Source organism: Balaenoptera borealis (assembly GCF_965194805.1).
Source record: "Balaenoptera borealis genome assembly, chromosome: 6".
Classification (NCBI taxonomy): Eukaryota; Metazoa; Chordata; class Mammalia; order Artiodactyla; family Balaenopteridae; genus Balaenoptera; species Balaenoptera borealis.
In genome coordinates this window covers 67,508,580-67,531,767 of record NC_138863.1, presented here as the reverse complement: position 1 = coordinate 67,531,767, position 23,188 = coordinate 67,508,580, and the positions used below count along the sequence as shown (strand labels likewise).

Below are 23,188 nucleotides of genomic sequence, written 5' to 3'. Positions count from 1 at the left end.
GGCTCCCCCAAAGTACCTTGGAGAATGTAGAAAAATAAAGCAAATTCCACAAAGCAATGAATTCTATAATTTTCATATTGATGATATATATTAACTTGAAGTTACTCTCCCAGGTACCCCTCATTTATAAGAAAAACTAGCTTTGGTTTTTAAAATGCCTTCATTTGAAGGGCTAAAAAAGTCAAACCTATGACTGTTTTGCCAAAACAAATGCAGAATGAAAAGGAGTTTATTTACTAGGGAATAAACTCCTAAGTTCCAAAATTCTATGGCAAAGTTTCCTATTTACAAACTGTAAGTGAATAAAAAACACTAAAACCAAATTTCCTAAATAGCTTGAAATTCCAACATTACTTACAGGAATGTAGAAGAAAGTTATCTGGATACTGAATAGTAAGTAGGTATAATATTTTGAAATATTACATATAAAATATGACAGTATTTTAAGAAAAATGGTTCATCTCTTGATTGTCATTTGACCAGTTCAGCTTTATAACCAAACATTATCCTCTTTTCATAAGAAGAGAACTGAAGTACAAAAGGCCACAGATTCTGCCTAGCAACAGAGTAAGTTAGTGAAAAGGAAAATGAAGTTGGCAAATTTAGGTTGGCTTTGGTTTCCTGGTGCTTCATTTCTTGCCTTTTACTAAACAAAGATAGATCATCTAAACTAATCAATTTTCTTGACTGTCTTATGAACCCAGGATGGAGTAGAGTGGTTGACACCATCCACCTGAAATAAAATAGCTAAGCAGAAAAGTTGCCACCAAGGGAAGGAACACTTACTTATCTGCACCCTATTCAGTACTCATGTGGGACTACTTTCCAAGTACAGCCAACAAACAGACAGGTAATGGCTTTTTGTTATGTAATCTTGGTCTGAAAAGTCTGTGTGTGAGGGGTTATTTTTGTAATTCTTCCCAAAGTTGCAGTTCTCATATTCTTTGTAAAGTAAAAGAGAGAAAATTTGGTTTAAGCATTTAAAAAACATACTGATGGTTCTAAATGTCTACAAGTAAAAGATGTTAATTGTAACATCATTTATAGAGTGAAAAACTAGAATCCAGTTAAATGTCTACCAGTAATGAGCAAATAAGCTATGGTTCATTCATACAGTCAAATACTATGTTGTCTTTTTTTGGTTTTTTTTGGCCGTGCCATGCAACTTGTGGGATCTTAGTTCCCTGACCAGGGATTGAACAAGGGCCCTTGGCAATGAGAGCTCAGAGTCCTAACCACTGGACCACCAGGGAATTCCAAATACTACATAGTCTTAAAAGAATAGCATAGATATGTATGTAATAAAAGGGAAAGCTTCAAGAGAGAGAGATATATTTAATAGTGTTTTACAGAGGATTCCATTTTTGTTAGAAAAAAATAAATGTTTATATACTACGAAAGTGGTCTGAAAGGTTACACTGTACTCTATCCAGAGCAGTTACTCTGGGGGGAAATGGTATTTTGTTATTTAAAAATTTGTTTACTTAAACTTCAAACATGAGAAGATACCATTAGAATACTATTCTATGAATTTTTTGAGGTCAGAGACCTTGTCTATTTTAATGCCACCTTCATACCTACTTCATACTCATAGTTATTTTAGTGCCTGGTCAGTGTAACTCAATGACTATTTCTTAGATGAAATATGGTAACTTTTTACAAACATTTATGAAGTAAAAAAGTATTGCTTGAATTTTTTGAACAGTAACCACAGGGCACTAGTAATAAAGATATCTTTAAAAAGTAACTTTAAGAATTTACTGATGTAAGCATCTACTAGTTGACGAGTTGTCTACCCTTGAAGTTCAAGAAATTTTCAGGAATATTCACATAGCTTTCTTACTCTGAAACCATCATTTATTTTTACTTTTAAAATACATGGAAAGAGCTGCCAACCTGAAACACTTGGACTGTTCAAATTCAAAACAAGGAAATATGAATAAAAAGCACACTAATTAAACAAAATAAGCCAGGAAGATCCTGGGTGACTTATCCAGTTTTTCTCTTCCCTCCAGATTTCTATCTAGCTAACAATAAGTTTTATTTTCTGAGGAAACTCTTAATACCAAGCACTAAATATCATTCATCAGTTTATTTTCAGACTTTTATTTTTACAAACCTATATTCTCCTTATAATACTGTAATAACCTTAGTAAGTCAAGCACCAACAAGAACCAAAAGCAGCCAAAGAAGTTCTTGTGTCAACACAAGTCAATGGTAATAGATGACTTAATCTCTTATTCTCTGAAAACAATTTGCTGTCATACATACATCTTAACATCAAACACGTTTTATAAAATACTGTGCTAGATTTATTAATGCTTTATATGAAGACAAGACAAATCGCTTTGACTATATGTGGGTTGACTTGGGGGTAAGGTATGGGAAAAAAGCCTTAAGAAACATGAAAATTCACGGCTACATTTACACTAGAGCAATCAACTAGATAATTGTTCTAATGTGAACCAACTATTTAATGAAGGTTAATTGCTCAAGTATGAACAAGAGCCATAAGGCAGGTTGGTACCTGGAGTAGAAGTGAACATTTGGGTGCCAAAATACAGGCAAACACGGAGCCAACTTTCTGATGAACAATCTAAACCCACTGTCAAAATCACTGGAGATTTTATTTGGCACTGTAACTGTTGTTCTATAAAAGAAATGTTAGAATGTAAAACAAACCAGAAGAAATGTTCAGAACAGGACAGAAATATGGGACTTAAGCAAAGATCACAAGAAATTAGAGCCTTCTTGTGTCCATTTTTACCACCTTCTGCAATTTTTTGAAATATAATACATGTACGGAGAAGTGCACTGAACAGCCCAATGAAGACAAACACAGACATATATGTAACCCACCACCCAGGTCAAGAGAATACTCCCTACTCCAGCTCCCCACTGGTCTTTATTTAAAATTTTGACTTTATCATGGATTTTTGCATTCATTTGTACATTTTAAAATATTGCATTAAGATAATATTTATCTTGATTACTAATTTTTTTAGTTCCCTCTTAAGTTGTGTGCCCGTCTTGCTCTAATACGCCCCCAACAGCACTTTTTCTTCCCCTCTGGAAGTAACCCTATTGTGATTTTTGTAATTACTTCCTCACTTTTAAAAATAATTGCCACCTATGCATGCATCACTGAATAATATAATTTAGTTTTGCATGCTGTCAACTTTACATATCTTTTTATGTCTCTATCTACATTGTTCTGTTGTGTGTATTTTATCCAGTTTATTGCCATTTGATAGTCCATGCTTTGAATATACCACTAGCCTACCATTTTTGGATATTAAGGTTATATGTATTTGGAGCTATTACAAACAATGTTCTTCTGAGTCTTGGTATATAAAAACACATTTTTAGCATATATAAGTAGAAGTGAAGGTGCTGATCTTGGATTGTAGATATCGTGAACTCTACTAGACCCTGTGTCTTTCTTCAGAGGGAAGAAAAAGGATTATGTAAGGAATTTTCATTAAACAGAGTTTAGGAGCTGACACTATAAGGAGTCAGAGCTATCAATAACCTCCTACTGAAAGAGAGGAAATTTAGACTCAATAGAACCTAAAGTAATGAGTTATAAACAGGATACAATTATAGGATCATCATTTAGGGCCTGCTTTCTGTGTTGATTCACATCCAGCTCATTCTGGAAGCAATGAGAATTTTATACGTGAAGAGACTGCCAAATCGGAGCCCATAAGACACCAAGTATACAGCTGCTTGCCTGTAAAATTCTGTTGGCCTAAAAGGCATTTCCAACTTAATGCACTGTTTTCTGCAATTAGTTTACTGAAACTGATTAATATATCCACTGACTTAGTACAAAGGCACTGCGGTTATTTTCTGTTTTCCCATGAGCTTGAGGTACCACTGTTTCTCATTCCCAGGCTATGAACACCCAGAAGGCAGAGGCTTCATTTTATTCAATTTTGTATCTCCAGTATCTAGTACAATGTTTGGTATTTTTCTGCTTTAAAAAAATATTTATCAAATTTATTGAATTGAGAACTTTGAAACTCATCCTTAATTTACAAGATTAGAAACAGAATTAGAAATAGAATTATTTTCATAAATGAGAATGTACAGTTTATTTACAGGGACATATTTCCCCCCCACACACACAAAATATAGATGTCATGACCTGTGAAATACCAATTTCAATATTCCTTTTGGTTTTTTTTGGTTTTTTGCTGCCTGGCACCTTAATTTAAACTCTACAAATAATCTACAAAATTCAAACCTACTCCCCTGAATTATTCCTTCATGTTTCCTCCACTCCTGACAGCACACAATATTTTGCCTTGTCACCATGTGTGCCCAGATGGGAGCGCCAAGTCCTCTGTGGGAACGGCCATCACTCAGGGCTCCACTGAAACCCATCCAGGAAGCTGGCTGACACAGGCAAGGCTGGCTGTGTAGACAGGCGAGGATGCCTCCCCCTTTTTCTATCTTTGCAGCATTCCTGTTCCTTGGCAGATTTCGTTTTTGTTGAGTTCAGTGTTTTGCTCAACAAGTCTCTTACTCTTCTCTAAATAGCTTCTAAAATGATTAGAGAAGGAATTCACAAAATGAAATGCCTAGGGAGTCAGTGAAATAATGAGTACTTGTCTTGTCTTGGGTGTTGAGGAACTTGCAACCAAGATGACTAAGGGAAGAACAAGAAAGACATTTAGGGAAACTACAGCCTCTGGGAGGTCCAAGTGAGGATGCCAGGCTCAAGGCTGCACCACATCCTCTTTCAGAGGATGAAGGCGACAAAGGGAGGAAACTCATCTGCACATAATTCCCTGTGACGCTTTTTGGTGTTTGCCCAAGAAAGGGGCACACCTCCTTGCTCTCCTACACATCTCCTACATCCAGGAGAAGCTAGACTCTGGCAGGGCATTATTAAGATTGGAATTTCTGCATTAGGTCTCATCTAAATTCTCTAGATTTTCCCTACATTATTTTGGTTTAGCCTATAAAACTCCTCCCCCCACCCAACCACCCAATCTCACGTATGGTAGTAACTGATTACTGTAGGAGCGATGACTGAAAACTTGCAGGCTCCCACAATAGTGCAGCTTTTCTGGAATAAAGGAGGGACTTTCTTTCCAAAAGACTCTTTCTTGCTGTGCTAACACAATTTTTTAAAATAAGAGTCCAAGGCACTTTCTATATATAGATATATAATAATGAGCAAAACTCGTGTTCTGCACCTGGCCCATGTTTTGGAAAACAGACCTGACATATTTTTAAGTACTCTCTCAGCTTATACTTCAAAAATGACCCCTGACATAAAAGAGTAACTTCTGGCATCTTCCCTATTCAGACTTAAAAGCCAGAAAACAATTTCCCCTAAGTATGAGTTTGACAATGTTGAAAATAAACCCACTGTCACCCATCTGATAAAGAAAACTTACCCTTTTCAACTTGGCAGCAGCCTCTCCAGAACGAATTGCAGTCAGCAAACTCTGTCGGATCTGTTCTGGGTCAGAGCTTTGGAATGTTGAAGAACTTTGTCTCTTAAGGGTGAATGATGGGCCGTCAGTCAGAGATGGTGTTTGGGGATTCTGTTCATTATGTGCCGAGTTATTTTCCTATAAAAATAAATGTGAAATATTTATATGAATACCAGGTGAAGAATGGGCCATTATGCAAAACATTTTCATCATCAACAGCTCTTTAAGAACCACCATTTGCCTCACTGGTGTTTCAGACTCAGCTCTCTTTCCTCATCCACTGAGTTATCTCTGCTGCCAGAGCTCAGCTGGAAGATGAGGGCATTACTTTCCCTCATCTTGAACTCAGGAGGCTAAGGAAGGAAAGTGATACCTCTTTTTGTTTCACAAATGCAGTGGTAATTTTACTGTCCTTGAGTAAATAAAATAATGCCGATTTCTCCAGTGGAGTTGGCTAGAAGAGCCAAAGTAATAATAAAAATTTCAGAGACAAAAAAAAAAACCCAAAAAACCATTTTCGCAGTTCCAATATATTAGTGTTGTGAAATTATTTTTGATGGTACAAATGGACAAATATTGGTAATTTCATACTTGTTGAACCTAATGTATCTTCTAATAAAGGAATATTCGTGACTATTTAACAGCTTATTTTGTGTTTCTGGAAGTCACAGGGGCTAACTGATGGCCATGTTTTCTTTATTTTTCTCATGAGACTAAAAATAAATATTAGAAATTTCCAAATTTAAGAATCAAAAATTTAATTAAACTTCTTAGGAAGGAATATTTAGTAACTGATTTAACTGGCAACTGTATTCAAACAATCTTAAAAATGTCTTTTTCGAACTGCCAGATGAGTATCTTTATAAAAGATGAGCTAAACAGAACTCAGGCAATGGCTCAAAAACTGTATTATCTAAATCAAGCTTCTGTTGTTTAGAAATGGTATTCCATTCTAAGAAAAAAACTCAGGCTTTATTCCCAAGTAAAGAATTAATCTCTGCATCATGTATCTCTTCCTGATATGATATCAAAGTAATAAACATAAATGTGAAAACATATGAAGAAATATTTTTCAAGGTAAATATTGCTTTAAAATTATGGAAAAGTCTTTACTTGGCAATATGGTTAATGTTCTGTTACTCTGGGAGTGTTTGAAAAAATAGTATAAAATGCTTCTGGAACTGTCATACAAATATGAAAGTATTCTTTAAACACTATCAGAGTAAAAGTACACAATGTATTTTTTAAAAATTGCATGGGGATTATCATAATTCATACTGTGAATTTCTTCCTGACTATACTACTTGAATCTAGCAAATTATATCATTAGTTAATCAAACATGAAGTCAACAAATCCCTTTTTTGTACACCATTAAGTTTAGATGGTGGTTAAGTGATATTTTGCTCAACATACATATGACTGGAAAGTTGACACTGAATTAACAAAATGGGAAACTAAGAAAATTACCTATTTAAACTCTGGTTTTAATTTAAATTATATATAACAATGTTTGGTAAGCTCAGGTTGAGTGTATATGATAGAAAATACAGAGCTGAGAGATGTTTGGTTATTTTATCTAGTCTTTGATACTGCTTATGTTTTTATGTAATTAAAACTATTTTGCCATTATGGAGAATTGGAAAAGAAAATAAAGTCAACCAGAACATCCAGAAAAGTTATAAACAAACTGAGATAAGCAAAACACAGAAAACTAGGGAGTCAGAACTATAAACTAGTACACTATACAAATGTAGGAGCAAAGAAGCTTTAAATTTAAATATTTGCTAATGATACAATTATATAATGATGAGCTTATAGTAATATCTGATCAAGTTATATGAATAACTCTGAGAATAAATAATCAGATTCTGTGTATTACTACTCTTTTCTTCCTACAGTAGCTTTATAGTAGATTATGAATTCAGAGTTAAGTAACACACAAACAAACCGACATGCTTTGTTAACCCCATTTAAACCTTGTTGTATAAGAATCCCTTACTTTTAAAAAGGTTACATTTACCTTGTCTTTCACACCTGGTTGTGGGATGTCCACAAACGTATTTACGGAAGGAATCTTCCCTCCCTCTGTGTCAGTTGGAGCTCGGGCGGATGCACCTCCGACCTCCTCACTGCATGACCCTGTACAACCTTTGCTGAAAGACTGTGACCGTTTCACCACAGCGAGGGCAAACGGTGAAGGAGCAGAGCTGGAGTATGGTCGAGGGGCACCAAAAGTTTTCAGAGTCTTCAGGTTAAGTGTTGCTAACTGACTCTTGGGAAGAGGAACAGGTTTGGGGGCTGCGGGAGGGGGAGAGGCTGCGGGAGGGGGAGAGGCTGCGGGAGGGGGAGAGGCTGCGGGAGGGGGAGAGCCTGCGGGAGGGGGAGAAGCTACGGGCACGGGAGAGGTTTCAGTAGGCTTCTGATTGCTGTCATCATCAGTGTTTTGAATGTGTGGCTGTGGAGGAGAGTGAGTTGTTTTACTTAAGGGAGAAAGAGCTGGCTCTGGAGGAGGTATTGTATCCCTTTCCACCTCTTTCTTTATTAGTTCCTTTGGAGTAGGATTAGGGGCAGCTTGAACACTCTTGGCAGCTGCAGATGTCACATAATGACCTGAAACTCTTTTTTGCATCTGCAAGAAAAAAGAACTTGGTTTGGAGTGGGGATTTGAAACCCGAGATTTAAGTTTTGACTCCAAAATACTGTTTATATCTTCCAAATTTGGCACAAAAGGAGCTGTGCCAGTGTCTCTCGTCATTTTGGGAGTAGGTTTCAGAGGATTTGACATTGTGCTGTGGGTAAAGCTCTCCTCACTTTGCGCCTGATGCTCTGTTCTCAGGGTAGGCTTTGGTTTCAGGTCTGCTTCTGGCTCCTTCGGGCTTTCAGAAATAACAGGATCTTCTGTTTGGATTGCAGTTACTTTCACATTCTCATGAGTGTCCTTTTCTCCTAAAGTACGTATCTCCTGATCATTTTTATACCCTATGGTTTCCGATTCCCAATCTTTCAATATTTCTAGGGATCTGGGAGGCACTATTTTGTAAGTAGTCATCCCAATTTTGGGTATGTACTCTCTTGTAATTTCATTTGAAGGTTTTGGCTTGGGATTATAGTGTTGTCTGTAAAATGGATAATTCTTTATATAAGAAGCTGTTGAATTTTTATCAGTCCCATCTACAGGAGGCAAAAGATCATCATTACCATGTGCACAAATTGGATCTTTTATGGTGAGTTGCTCTTCTGTATATATAATTAGGGCGGCCTGACTCCCAAATTCTCTTGAGGTATCTAAAGAATCTTGTGGGCTTAAAGATGAGTGTTGAGTTGATTTGTTGTTACTTGAAGTTTGCACACTTTCATCAACTTTGACATCAGACAAATTATGATCTTGGTGATTCCCATCAAAACTGTCACAGGAAGGGATTGTCTGAATTGCTGCATCTTGCATTTTTGTCTTTTCTGCACTAGGTTGAATCAGTTTTTGATCTGGTGCTGATGAAGCAGCAAGATGATTTTCCTTGTAACTTCTAGCAGTATCCGTTTTATATGCCTGATAGTTTGATAGTCTGTCAACTTCCATGTCCACACTGTTACTTTTGGCAACACCTGCTACATTGATTTCTGTTCTCCTCATTCCATTTTTCATACTGTCTTCTGTGTTTGTTGGAATGACAATTATTTCATTTTGATCTACTGAGAGAAAAAATATCATAAAGTATATGATAAAAATAGAAAACCTCAAGTTTTCAATGCCTGCCTCCCCCAAACTGAAACAGGTTGATTTGAATTCTATAGATAATTTTCAGCTACCAATTATACAAAAATTATACAGGTAGTGGCATACAGAGAAAACAGCTTGGGCTTTGATATCATAGAGACCTGAATCTGGAATCCAGCTTGACTAATTACAACCTGTATGGCCACATCATATTACTTACCCTCTTTGAGCCTCAGTTTGCTCAGATGTAAACAAAAACATGTATTATATATATCATTTATGTAACATGCTTATTAGGATAGTGTATTGCCCAAAACAAGTACTCATAGAAGACAGCTATGATTTTTCTTTTAAATAAAGACCATATTTCAGTCATTGTTAAGAATGACAAAAGACATTGACAAATTTTAAAAATGTTTTTATTCTTCTATTTTTTTCCATTTTGATTCTGTCTTTTCTATAATCCCTAGTATATTTATATTTCATACCTAACATTAAAAGGGAAACAATCCCAGCAAATGCTATCAGTTTTAATTAAGGAAGACAACAAAACCTTACCTTTAAGAGTTGAAATAAAAACAGAACCTAAGTTGATTGTCTTATTAATTAGGTGTCCTTGCTAAATACTTTTAGAGGACTTTGTTTTCAGTCACAATATGGGTGATTTCAACTACATAAAAACAATCATGTGGGTTTTGATTTTTCTCTGTGAGAAAAAATAACTATTTTTCTCATGTCTGGATCCAGGTAGAGAAAACAACTTCCCTCTCCCCAGCACTACCTTTCCTCTTAATTTTAATTCAGACCTCCTGAAAGCAAAAATCATTTTCCAGTGTCTAGGTTAACAAAGCAACAGTTGCCAGCCAACAACATGATGACAAAGAGTTGGAATGAGGCATCTGGAAGGAAACACAGGCTTATGAATGTCTACCATGTGTCTTGTACTAAGCCAAGTGATTTATATACTGTGCTCCTCTAGTCAAATGCCAGGAAGAGTCATTTCTTCTGAATAACCAGCTAGCCCTCATCTTCAAAATCCTCAGTGGCCTCTCCTTTCAGATATGATTGTTTGCACAGCACAAGTGAAATGTGAGCCTTGGAAGTCAAATTGTGAAAGGATGTCAAGTATTTCTCTATAGTTTTATAATCACTCACTTTCATCTGTAAGATAAAGTTCACTGCCTAAAATATATCATGAGCTATTTAAAATGGGTCCTCTGTGAAAACAGAAAAAGAGAAAAGAGAAAAGAAAAAAGAAAGATATGCATGCAAAAAAAAAAAATCATGTTGCCAGGTAAATTTGGATACAATTTTTTTTTAAATCTTTATATTTTTAAACCCTGCCTAACTGCACAATTACTTGATCATGGTGTTTATATTTTCTATTATGTTGCAAGGTTCCTAAATTACATATATAATTTAAAAATGGAATTAATTTTTATTCTTCCCACATAAAATGCAACTGGTTATTCGAATACATATTGTCTATTCAAGTGATTTCTTTTCTTAGTGACTAATAATTAGTAACTTTTGTGACTTATAAAATTAAGGACACGTGATTAGGAACCACAGAAGAGGCACATCTCTGCCTATGTTCTTATTTACTTGGTTCTTAAGTGTTTTTAATATCTATATGAAAAGTGGTACTCCCAATGCTGATATGAGCACAAAAGAATTTAAGAAATGGTCCTGGCACCAGAAAATGAGCCTAAATATATTTCCTTTTCTCTTGCTAATTTTTCATTTTCCACTGAATATAGGTATATTCCAGTTGCAGAATGGAAACATTTTCCAAAAGAAGGTAAATCAACATAAAAAATATATTTTAACTTAAATCTCCTCTAACAAACCCTAATTTACTGGTTTTAGAACTCTAAGTTTCTATTTTTCACATTTTCTGTGGGTTACACCTACTTCACCATTATCTAACTGAATTTCTCATCAAAATTTCACAATTTCAAAATTTTCAGTGATTGTCAGGCCTAGAAACCTAGAATCACTCCTGAATTCATTAGCCAGTCCATCCTCCAACATATTGATGATAATGCCAATGAAATGTCAATGAATGGACAGGCCATTTTTCAAGAATGGCCAGTTGAGGGAGAAGGTATATTTTGTACTATACTGTACTTCCCCCTACTCAACACTGACACCAACATCAACAACCTGATGAAAGTATACAGGGTAGGTTTAAAAAAAAAAAAAAAAAAAAAAGGAGAAAAGGAGAATAAAACTAGTTTAAGGATAACAAATTATTTTAAAAATCACCTAGAGTTGACAATGGTCATTGTAAATCAAGTGCAAATCAAAATAAATGTATTATGGAAATGTACTTGTGACCCTAGCACTAATATGATGCCAAAATCTTAGCAAAAATGATTTAATTTGACTATGATTTTTAAAAGAAGTAAACAGCTTTTAAATCATGACTTCTCAATAGAAATGCTATTGCTGTCATAGCGTATGTTGTAAAAAACTGAGTCAAGAAGAAAAAAGGGGGAAATTATATACAAGTATATAAGTTGTACACTTGTAGCTCAGGATGGTACTGACCATGAGGAAAATGAGTCAGAGACATACATATTCAAATTAACCAACACATACCACATATATAAAATGACATATCTATCCATCTGTCCATCTTGTTTGTGACATTGGGATAATCCATGTTTTATATATATATATATATATATATATATATATATATATATATATATATATCCCTATGTTTTCTATGAATCTTAACCTAGTTTTATATATTAACATAATAGATTGGACTATGAGAATAAGCACTTCCTTCATACCCCCTTAAAATACCATTGTGTATTCCTTGCATCTCCTATTTGTATAGTATCATTTTTCTGAAATTCAATCCTAAATATATATTTTAACCGTATCTCAGTATTCTGCTATAAGGAATTCAAACAAAGTATCAGATATAATTTCTATGATCGAAGACTGTCCAATCCAATTGAGTAGTCGAGACAGAGAACTACATGGCTTCTAGTAATCAAGTAACAGAATAAGTAAAGTGGCAGGATTTGGATAATAGTTGAATGAGTGAAGATAGGTGGAAAATTATTTTCCAGGCAAAGATAAAAATGAGCATAGGCCTAATGATAGAACTGAGTGAATATATCATGAGAAAGAGAATAAATTGTCTTGATTTGGGCGGGGGGGGGGGGGAGTGGGAAATACTGGTAAGCACTATTACATAATTAGATGGTTTGGGCCTGAAAAATCAGGCAGACAAGTTTCACCTTAGGTATAGCAACCTGACTATGAAATAAAACAGGCTTGGGTTAGGGAGTCAGTAAAAGGAAAAAAGAGAAGTAGATCGTTAAGTATACAGAGTATACATCTTTAAGATCCAAGATCTAGGTTAGATAACCTCTAAGATTTAACAACAACAACATTAGAACACATGGTAGTTAGAAGCACATTTTGGAATCAACACGTATTGAACACATACTGCCTGAGTTCAAATTTGAGGTTCACCACTTACTAACTGTGGGACCTCAGGTGAGTTACATAATGTCTTTGTGGCTCTATTATCTGTAAGATGGGACTAAAGTAATAATACCCATAAATGAGTTAATATACAAGATTAAATGAGTTAATATGTATAAAGTGTTTAAGAAAGGTCCTTGGCACATAGCAAGTGCTATGAAAGTGTTGGCTATTAGTGTTTATAGAACTCACCGTTCTCCTGGTTTGGGCCCGGTGACCTCAGGTTTCTTACACTGTCAGCTACCCTCGCTTTGTTGCTTGAATTACATACCATAATGTGTGGTCCTCTGTAAAATATGATATTGCATGTTATATATTGATACTATTGAAACACACACACACATACATGATGATAAAACAGGCAATAATTTCCAAAGACAGATGGACTGGAATAATCATCTTTTTCTGCCAAATATTAGAAATGTAATAGCAAAGAAAGAATACAACTGAGAGGAAATGCTGCTGTGAAACATTAGCTTTCATATGGTGACCCTGTTACAAAGAAAGACGTAAGAAGCTTGGTAAAATGGACACTTTCCCCAAGACAGTGTCTTTTTGTTATTATCAATTATTATCTTTTAAAGAAAAAGGAACTAAATGAAATGTACTCTCATAGACATTTTCCTTGCATCTGGCAAGTTCAGCTTGTGGCAAGTCAGGATGTGAACTGACTTCACTGGGGGTTTTTTTGGTGATAAAAGAGATTAATTTGGAGACAATCCCATGCAAATTATAATAAAACTTTGACAAAATGGTTTATTTTGCCTACTTGATTTCATCTTTATTCATAGTGTGGCATTTCTAACAGAATGTAAGTATACTTTACTATAACTTTCGATTCCTAGGACCAAGGGGAAGGTGCATTCTCTGCTTCATAAAGTTGACTGTAAAAGTAATATTAGTGATTTAACATCATATTCTAAGATGCAGAATTGTTTTATATAGCAGTTAGTAAAAATTCTTCAGGAGCATTAGGTGAAAATTGAAAATTAAATATTTCATTTAGGCCAAATAAGTAATAGGCAAAACAAACGCAATGCAAACAAAAATGCTAATCTTCATACAAAATAACTACACGTTATGGTTGATCTGCCACAGGGATACCAGAACTGTTGGATTTGATCTTATTTAAAAACAGTCACATGTAAATTGATACTTTATGAATAAACATTTTTTTAAATGGTTGTAAAAGGGATAAAGTATAAGCTAAAGAAATGACTATACTTGTGTTTAAAATATCAGTTCTACATTTCAGAAGACTAGTATCAATTAAACAAACCACCACCACCACTTCTGGCATACAGACTACTTACTGTCCATCTGTGTTTCTAGTTCCTTGTTTTTCTTCTTTGGAGTTTTGTGAGGACTCTCCAGTATCACTGCCAAGGGCTGAGTCAGGATCATTTTTCAGTGTATTTATTATATCAGTAGATACAGTAGGAATGTCTTGTGACTTCAGAGAAGTATTTTCAGCCTCATCTTTAGGCACTTCACTCAGTTCTTCCTTTTCATCTATCTCTTCAAGGCTGTAATCAGAGCTTATTCCAGCTACAAAGAAATGAAGATATAATCCTAAATATTAAGTTGCCTCATTTCATCCTATGCAATCCTGGCAGGGAAGGAATTTTTAAAATAATACTTAGTTGGACTCTTTTAAATTCTGATTCAAAGCTAATAGTAAAATACTTTTCTAATGGTGAATAATTATGTTAACATATAATCAGATTATCTCAGACACACATTTCTAAAAATAATATGCTGTCTCTCTCGGTTTTATTCATGGTAGAAAAAAGAGGTTATTTAAGCTCATAAGCTGCAAGTTATATATTTCATTTAAGAATGTATCTTTCAATTTAAATGATTTTTACCTTGATGCAATGGCTTTAAATGTAAACAAAAAGAACACGAGATTTTTAGATTGGCTCCAAGTGTACTTATAAAGTTTGACTCAATAATTATCAGTACTAACTACGATTGAGAATTATCTGAGCATCTTTTAAAAATACTGATGCTCCCCTCTAATCCACATCTGTTAAATCAGAATCTCTGAAGGGAGCGACCAAGAATTTTTTTAAGGTTCTTTCAGGTGATTCTAGTGTGCAACCAAGGTGAAAAGCCATTTACTTAGATGCTTAATATAATTTTTAATATACAAATAGAATAAGTATTATGCAACGAAAATTAATTTTAACTCCTACTCAGTTTGATTCTCAGAGGCAACTTCCCTTAACAGTTTTTTTTCCTCTATATTATCAGAAAGTATAATGAGCATATACCGTTTAAGCAGATATACATACATTTCCTTCTTTCTCTCTATTCTTGGTTTATTTAATATAAATGGAAGCATAATATACCTGATGTTTTACACTAACTATTTTTTCCTCCACTTAACTATGTCTTAAAGGTCGTCCCATATCAATATATGTGTGTGTATGACTCTTTTCAATAGCTGTGGTTAATATTTCATTGAATGAAATTGTTTTATTATAATTTCTTAGCACTAACACCAAATGGCCAACAGGGTAAAAGAGGAGACATCCTAAGCAATTGGTGTCCACACTAGCTGTGAAAGTAAATTTAAACCAAAGAATGAGGTTCTGGATCTTTGCTTATTTTAATATAATTCAGGGCTTCCCTGGTGGTGCAGTGGTTAAGAATCCGCCTGCCAGTGCAGAGGACACGGGTTTGAGCCCTGGTCCGGGAAGATCCCACATGCCGCAGAGCAACTAAGCCCGTGTGCCACAACTACTGAGCCTGTGCTCTAGAGCCCGTGAGTCACAAATACTGAGCCCACGTGCTACAACTACTGAAGCCCACGCACTTAGCTCTGCAACAAGAGAAGCCGCCGCAATGAGAAGCCTGTGCACCGCAATGAAGAGTAGCCCCCACTCGCTGCAACTAGAGAAAAGCCTGCGTGCAGCAACGAAGACCCAACACAGCCAAAAATAAATAAATAAATAATAAATTTATAAAAATAAATAAATATAATTCAACACTTCCACTTACATAATAGCAGCTGAACAAAGTTTAATTTTACCACAATAGAGGGGTAAAAAGGGTAGTATAGCACTGGATTATAGTGATCAGCACATCTACAAAATTTAACAAAAAGTTTAACATATTTGAAGAATATGTGAAGTACTTAAAATGTATTTCTTTAATTGTATCTTTAAGCATATAGACAGAAAAGTATGCTATTTGTGCTTTTTAATAAACAAATATAGGGAATTTTAATGACATTTTTGTTGTAAATTAAAAAACAGATTACTTAGAAAAAACATTAAAGAATTTGACTTTAAGGGCTCCCTGGTGGCGCAGTGGTTAAGAATCCACCTGCCAATGCAGGGGACACGGGTTTGAGCCCTGGTCCGGGCAGATCCCACATGCCATGGAGCAACTAAGCCCATGTGCTGCAACTACTGAGCCTGCACTCGAGCCCACATGCCACAACTACTGAGCCCACGTACCTAGAGCCTGTGCTCCATGACAAGAGAAGCCACCGCAATGAGAAGCCCACACGCCACAACGAAGGGTAGCCCCCGCTCGACGCAACTAAAGAAAGCCCATGTGCAGCAACGAAGACCCAACGCAGCCAAAAATAAATTAATTAATTGATAAAAAAAGAATTTGACTTTAATTTATATATAAAAATATATGTATATAGTTATATATATAAATCTTGCTTTATCATGACATGAAATAGTTATTTTGATGCCAATGTACAATATTATGCCTTTACAATAGCATATTACATCTATACAGTAAGAGTGTATTTACATAATTTGAAAACTGTGTATCAAGGAAAAATGAAAGGCCATTATGGTTTAGATGCAAGTATGTTTTATAGATGGCTCCTTGGTATATATTAAGCTCTTTTGGAAATTATATTAACTGAGGTAACATTTAGCAAATTATTGATCTTTCTCCCTACTTCTCTCTTTACCGTCACATGTGTTTTATATAGATACACTTTTCTTTAAAAAGTCGAGGTCCTCAAATTTAAGTATGAGGTCCTCACTGAGAAACTGGTCTCAAAGTATGAAGAATGAGTCACATGTTTCAGAAATCTTTTCAAATTATTTTTCTGGGGTTTTATAACTTAGTAGTTATAAGCATCATACAGGCTTTCTTAAATATATATATTTGAACTGCATTCCTGTCATTAAAAGTCTTAGAAAAGGCTGTGATTCTTTTTAAAAATTCTAACCAAGAGCACTTTCATACTTCGTTGTTGTTTGACTAGTACAGATTTTTTCCAAGCTTTAAAAAATATTAAATCAAGTTTGTTTTGTATGTGTTAACAGACTTATACTATGGCCAAATTTTAGAACTACAGCGACAGCAACAAAACGAAGTGGGGGCTCTGAACAGTGAATAATTTTCACAAATGTTAGATCGCAACTATCATATTTCAGCTTCACATGTTCTAAGGGAAGAAAATTCACTTTCAAAGAACAGAGTATCCAAAACTTTAGTGTAGCTGTAAGATATAACAACTTCCAAAATATGTTTAGAAAATTATAAAAAATCATTTGAAATTGTAATTGTTGAAGTTTCTTTTACATTTACTTAGCTTTCTAATTTAACTTGAATATATTTATCTTAATTTTTTCAGTCCCTCTAAAGATTGCAAAATTGACTGAAACAAAAAATAAAATTAAAAAATTATTTAAAATTCATAAAATGTAATATGTGTAAAAGAAATTTGAATAATTAAACTTAGTTTGTAGCATCTTATAAGTTATTAAAGCTTAAAATTTCACTAAGCCTTTTGGGACACCTTGTGTATTTTTCCTGGAGATGGTCAAAAGGGCAGAATTGTTTGACAGATACTACTCTTTGCTAAAACAGAATCGTATTAGATTAAATCTATTCTGGTGAACTTTTTTAAAAAAAATTCATTTATTCAAAAAAGTTCACTGTGTCAGACACTGCTGTAATTTCTGACAGAGCTGTTTTATCTTTCATTTTTAAAAACTGAGGTATAATTTCAGTAAGAGTCATCATTTTTGGAATACATTTTGGAATGTCCAGTTTTGACATCTATCTATCTATCTTTCTGTGACCACCACCACAATCAAGATGTAGAACAATTCCATCAGCTTCCAAAATCCCCCAGGCTCCTTGGTAATCAACTCCTCTCTCTAACCCCAGCCCCTGGCAGCAATTATCCCTATAGTTATGCCTTTGCAAGAATGTCATATAAATGAAATCATACAGCATCTAGCCATTTAAGTCTAGCTTCCTTCATTTAACAATGTATTTAAGATTTAGCCATGTTGTTGCATGTATTAGATATTTGTTCCTTCTTTTGGCTAGGCTGTAGTATTCCAACGTATGGACAAACTACATTTTGTTTATCCATTCCTCAGTTTAGGGACATTGGGTTGTTTCCCATTTTTGGCAATTACATAAATTCTATAATAATTCACATGCAGGTTTTTGTATGCACATTCGTTTTCACTTTTCTTGAGAAGTCTTAGGAGTGGGATTTCTGGGTCATATAGAAAATGAATCCTTATTTTTATTAAAAAAAAAAAAAAACCTGCTAAAGTATTTCCCAAACTGGCCACACAATTTTTCATTCCTTTAATGACTGTATGATAGTATACTGATTTTAAACAACTGGTTTGAGGTGATAAGGACTTTTTCTGAGTCACTGAAAAATTGAGTACAATTATTTATGATAGAATTCAAATATTACCTAACTATGAAGTTTTGCCTTCTGGTAACAAAAAAATTTCGATCACTTAAAAATAAAAATCCCAATCAAAAGCAATACTGTAGAAAATAAGCCAGGCCTAGATAACAAAAGAGTAGTTCAATAAAGAAAAAATATATATGTATTCTTTTATATTTATATAGTTATATGTTGAAAATAATAAAGTTCAAACAGTTTTGCCAAAAAGCAGAAAGCTAAATAGAAGAGAAGCTGAAATCCTTCAGAGCCACTGATTATCATCTTACATGTTGCCATATTCATTCACTATGTGATTAGGGAAAACATCAAACTCCAAGAATTTCAAGTGACAAGGCAGAAACTACTATTTTTTTTATGAGACATTTTTACAAAAGGAATCAACAAGTAACCAAATCTAAATGTGATGACATCTCAATCTGTCTTAAAGCAGCAGGCAGGGAAGGCCAGGTCACCTACATGGCAGAGGTGCGGCAGCTACCTCGGGCGTTCCAGGGCACTCCGAGAGAGGGGCTTCGGCCGGCAGCTGGGGCACAGCACCCTGTTCGTGACCGGGGAACCCAGGGCCAAGGGAGGATTCTGCCAAAGAAGTAAAATCTGTGGAAATGGCACTTAGAAAACAGAATTAAGCAAGCAGAGACCAAGAAGCATTTCACAAGAAATTAGATATGTTAACTCACAATTAGCCATGCATTAAACAAGAAGCGGTAAAAGGGGAAAAAAAGGAAGAAAAACAGCTATCAAGCAAAGTTTGAATAGCGGCCACTTTTCTCTAATACTTCAGAAATCTCATGTCATTTATATAGTTCGATATTATTTAATAAATTTCCTTTGTGAAACAGAATGGTATCATTGATATTATTCTCGGTAAGACTTGAGAAAAATCATTACTAGTTACCTAATGATAGTGTTTTTAATCACAGAGGAAAGGAGAATTCTATATCAAAATCTTAAATTCCTAAATATCACCTAAGGATTAAAGATTCAGGAGCATTTGGGTGCTTCTGAGTTTTTCTGTATTTGTGAATGTGAATTATAAAAATTAGGTAGTTATATTAAGCAATTTTTATACCTATCAAATTATTTCCGTGCTAAAGTACTGACATAGTAATATTCCATTTTTGATTAAACATTATTAGTCTGTCATATTCATTTACACCTAACTTTAAGCCTAACGATTAAGAAATTTTATCATACTTATAGCTACTAAATAGCTATTATTAAAAATATTAAGGAACAGTATTAGATTTTTACTGAAATTTCACTTATTTGGAGAGAATCGAAAATAAAACCATATAATAGAAAACATTTCATAATAAATTTTTACCATCAGATTAGGACAATATGAAGTCACACCTACGACAGTTGCGTAAAGAATGATGCTTAACACCTTCATGTAAGTTTTCTTCTGAACACACCAAGGTACATTCCTAACTAAGATGTGTCATTCCTCTTGGGGAGAAGATTAATAAATGGCAAACTGACATTGCATCAGGAAAAGCAGGAGACCTAGTAGGAAAAGCACTCAAGGTACCATCCCAGAACTAAAATTTTGATTTCTGTGTTTCACACTCTGAACTCAGGGAGGGGAATATTTTTCACTTCATACTATATAATGTGGGAAATGAAGACAAAGCATCTGTATCTCCTTCATATACAGAGCATTACGACTAGATTGATTCCTCAACTGTCCTGGAAGTTCTGTCTCAGTGGTTACATGATGTGGAACAGAGGTGTCATACCTGGGCTGGACAGGCCCTCAGAAGAGTTTGCTTCTAAAACACTGTCTGTAGGAATTGCAGGTACCGACTGCAGGGCTAGAAGACAAGAAACACAACTTCTGAGCAAGTCACATTCACCAATGAAACAATTCCTTAGTACCTTAAGTCATTTTTATATAATTCAGAAAAAGATAGCCCTAACCTTATTAGAAGCCACTGTACTTGTCTAGCTGTGATACAGCTAAAATCTATTTTGATTCCCAATCCTACATGTAGTCAATCCTGGAAAGGCAGTATCCTTCTGAATAGACTCACAAATTATAACATGCTCATTTTAGGATAATGGAGCTGTACAGTTTTAAATTTTATTTCGTTATGCAGATTTTTCAAAGGTAGTGAGAATAATCAGGGACTATCTAAGTATTACTATTAAAATCAATTGATTAAAAGCCTAAGTTTAAGTACTAATATTATTTAATAAAAAGATGTGATTTATAACCTATATCATTTCTATTGTCTATATTAAAGAAAACACAACACTAATGTTAATGGGAAAAGTAACATTACCAGTCACGTGACTATTTTCATCACTTTGTTGCAGGGCTGTTTTGGAGGGTGGGGAAGGTGCTTTTCGCTTTGTCCTTTTCAAAGATGAATTCCCACGGGATGTGCTACCGAGCTGCAGAGAGCCCGTCCTCACCCTGCCCACTCCACAGGAACTCTATGGAAAACAAAGTGATCAAATAGAATCTCTATTCAGAAATGAACAGCAAACTTTCGGAAGACACTGACCTTTACATCAAACACATCATATGCCAATATGAAACATAATGGTCATTCAATCAAAAAGCATTTACGGACTATCTGCCACGTGTCAGAGACGGATATGTAAAAGAAAAGTATAATATGATGCTTCTCAAGAAAGTTAGGCTAGAATGGGAGGCCGGCATGTAAACAACTAATTAAAATGTAGAAGACTCATAGGCAACGCAGTTAAAAACTAGCTTTCAAAGAAAAATCTAGAGAAAATACTGGATGTAAAGTAAGAAGTGAAAAAGGGAAGAATATTTGTACATTAAGACTGGCTTGATTAATCTTTCTCTTTTTAGCACAATACATCAATGACAAACATTTCAAAAATCTGTATGTCTACCAAAGGCAAGGTCATCTGAGGTCCTCGACTCTATACACAGCTAATGCTCACACTCACAGCATGTGACTGTCAGCAGGCTGGCCGGTGCCTCCTGGCCCATTGCCATGTCATCTTGCTCTTTCCCCTTACAACAAACCTGCTTAAAAGTGTTATTCATAGTTTTTTTCTCCAATTTCTCATCTCCCACTTGAATCCCTCCAATCAGATTTTTCTCAACCTTTGATCCATTAAAACTATTCCTATCTGTGAGATAATAGAAAATATATCATGGTCTCTGCCCACATTCCTGGCACAGAGCTCCTAAAACCCTTGAACTTTCCTAAGTGACAAGAACACTAGAAGCATTTCTTGTTCTAATATTGGTCTTGGGCCCCAGTTCCTGACACAGAGCTCCTGAAACCTTTGTAATTTCCTGGATGATAGGAGTACCTTTTGTTGTAATGAGGCAACTCTGGATGGGCTCCTGGATGAGGGCTGGTCATGGGAAAGTCATGATTAGAAGCCTGGAATTTTCAGCCCTGCCCTCATTCTCTTGAGAAGGGAGAAGGGTTGAAAATGGAGTTAATGACTGATCACGCTTATGTGATGAGGCTGCCATAAAATCACAAAAGTATGGAGTTCAGAGAGCCTCCAGGTCAGTGCACACGTGGAGGTGCTGGGAGAGTGGCATACCTGAACAGGTAGTGTGAGCCCCATGCCCCTTCCCACATACTTTGCCCTATACATCTCTTCCATCTAGATGTTCATCTATATCCTTTATCATATCCCTTAGGAAACTGGTAAATGTAAGCAAGTGTTTCCCTGAATTCTGTGAGCCGTTCTAGCAAATTACTCAAACCTGAGGAGGGAGTCGAAGGAACCTCTGATTTATAGCCAGTTGGTCAGAAGTATAGGTAACAACCTGGACTTGTGGTTGGCATCTGAAGTCCAAAAAGGGGGTCATTGGTATCTCTAATCAATAGCTGGTTGGTCAGGAGCAGAGGTGATAACTTGGGCTTGTGACTGGTGCCTGAAGTGTGTGTAGGAAAGGGAGGGCCGTCTTGTGGGACTGAGCCCTTATCCTGTGGAATCTGATGTTGTCTCTGGGTAGATGGTGTCAGAATTTAGCTGAATGCTGGTATCTAAAAATTGCTTGGTGGTCTGGGGGAAAACCTCCACACATTTGTTGAACAGAAGTGAAATGTTTTGTGTGAGTAGCAAAGGAGACTCACAGGGAAGAAACACACAGTAGGAAAGAACTGGGTTTTTCCCTACACGGGTAGAAAACTGAGTTTTTCCTTTACACTATCAAAGTCATCAATGACCTCCGTCATCACTAAATCAGTGGTTACTTCTTAGAACTCATTTGTTTGACATATTAGCAGCATTAAACTGTTGACCACCCTCTAAAATCTTCTTTTTCTTACATCCAGAATACTATTTCCTTACTCTGCAAGGATCTGAACTCTCTGTTTTCTGTGTTGGTTCCTTTTCATCTAGTCCTTGGACATATTCTCTTTAGAATCTATACTCACTCTTGGTAATGTCTGCTATCTCTGGGTTTTATGTATTATTTATATGTTGATGATTTCCAAAATATGTCTCCATCCGGGACCTCTGTCTGATCTTCATTTAATGTTGAAGCCCATTTCAAACTCAGCATGTCTAAAACTAAGATCCTGATAATCCTCCTTTCATCTCCCCTATTAAAAATAACCCTGTTCTCACAGTCTTCCCTGTTTCAATAAAAACAGCAAGTCATTCTTCCATTTGTTCATGCCAGAAACTTTGCAGTCACCCTCCCATGTCCCCTCTCTCTCACACTCCATATCAAGTCCATCCTATTATTGGCTCATCCAGCTCAACTGCTACCACAGAGTGAGCCATCACCAAGAACCTTCTAATTGTATTGCTTCTTCCACATTGCTTCCCTAGAGTCCTTCCTCAATATAGCAGCAAAG

General features: G+C 35.4%; 1 protein-coding gene across 1 annotated transcript in view; it reads right to left on the bottom strand.

Moving 5' to 3' along the window:
• The window catches only part of COBLL1 (cordon-bleu WH2 repeat protein like 1), a 150,567-nt gene that overhangs the window by 1,610 nt on the left and 125,769 nt on the right, over window positions 1-23,188 (bottom strand). Inside the window, 7 exon segments of the mRNA XM_082395233.1 lie at window positions 5,412-5,588; window positions 7,472-9,141; window positions 12,869-12,963; window positions 13,990-14,224; window positions 18,834-18,953; window positions 20,117-20,191; window positions 20,663-20,816. Of these exon segments, the coding sequence (XP_082251359.1) occupies window positions 5,412-5,588; window positions 7,472-9,141; window positions 12,869-12,963; window positions 13,990-14,224; window positions 18,834-18,953; window positions 20,117-20,191; window positions 20,663-20,816 (2,526 nt within the window).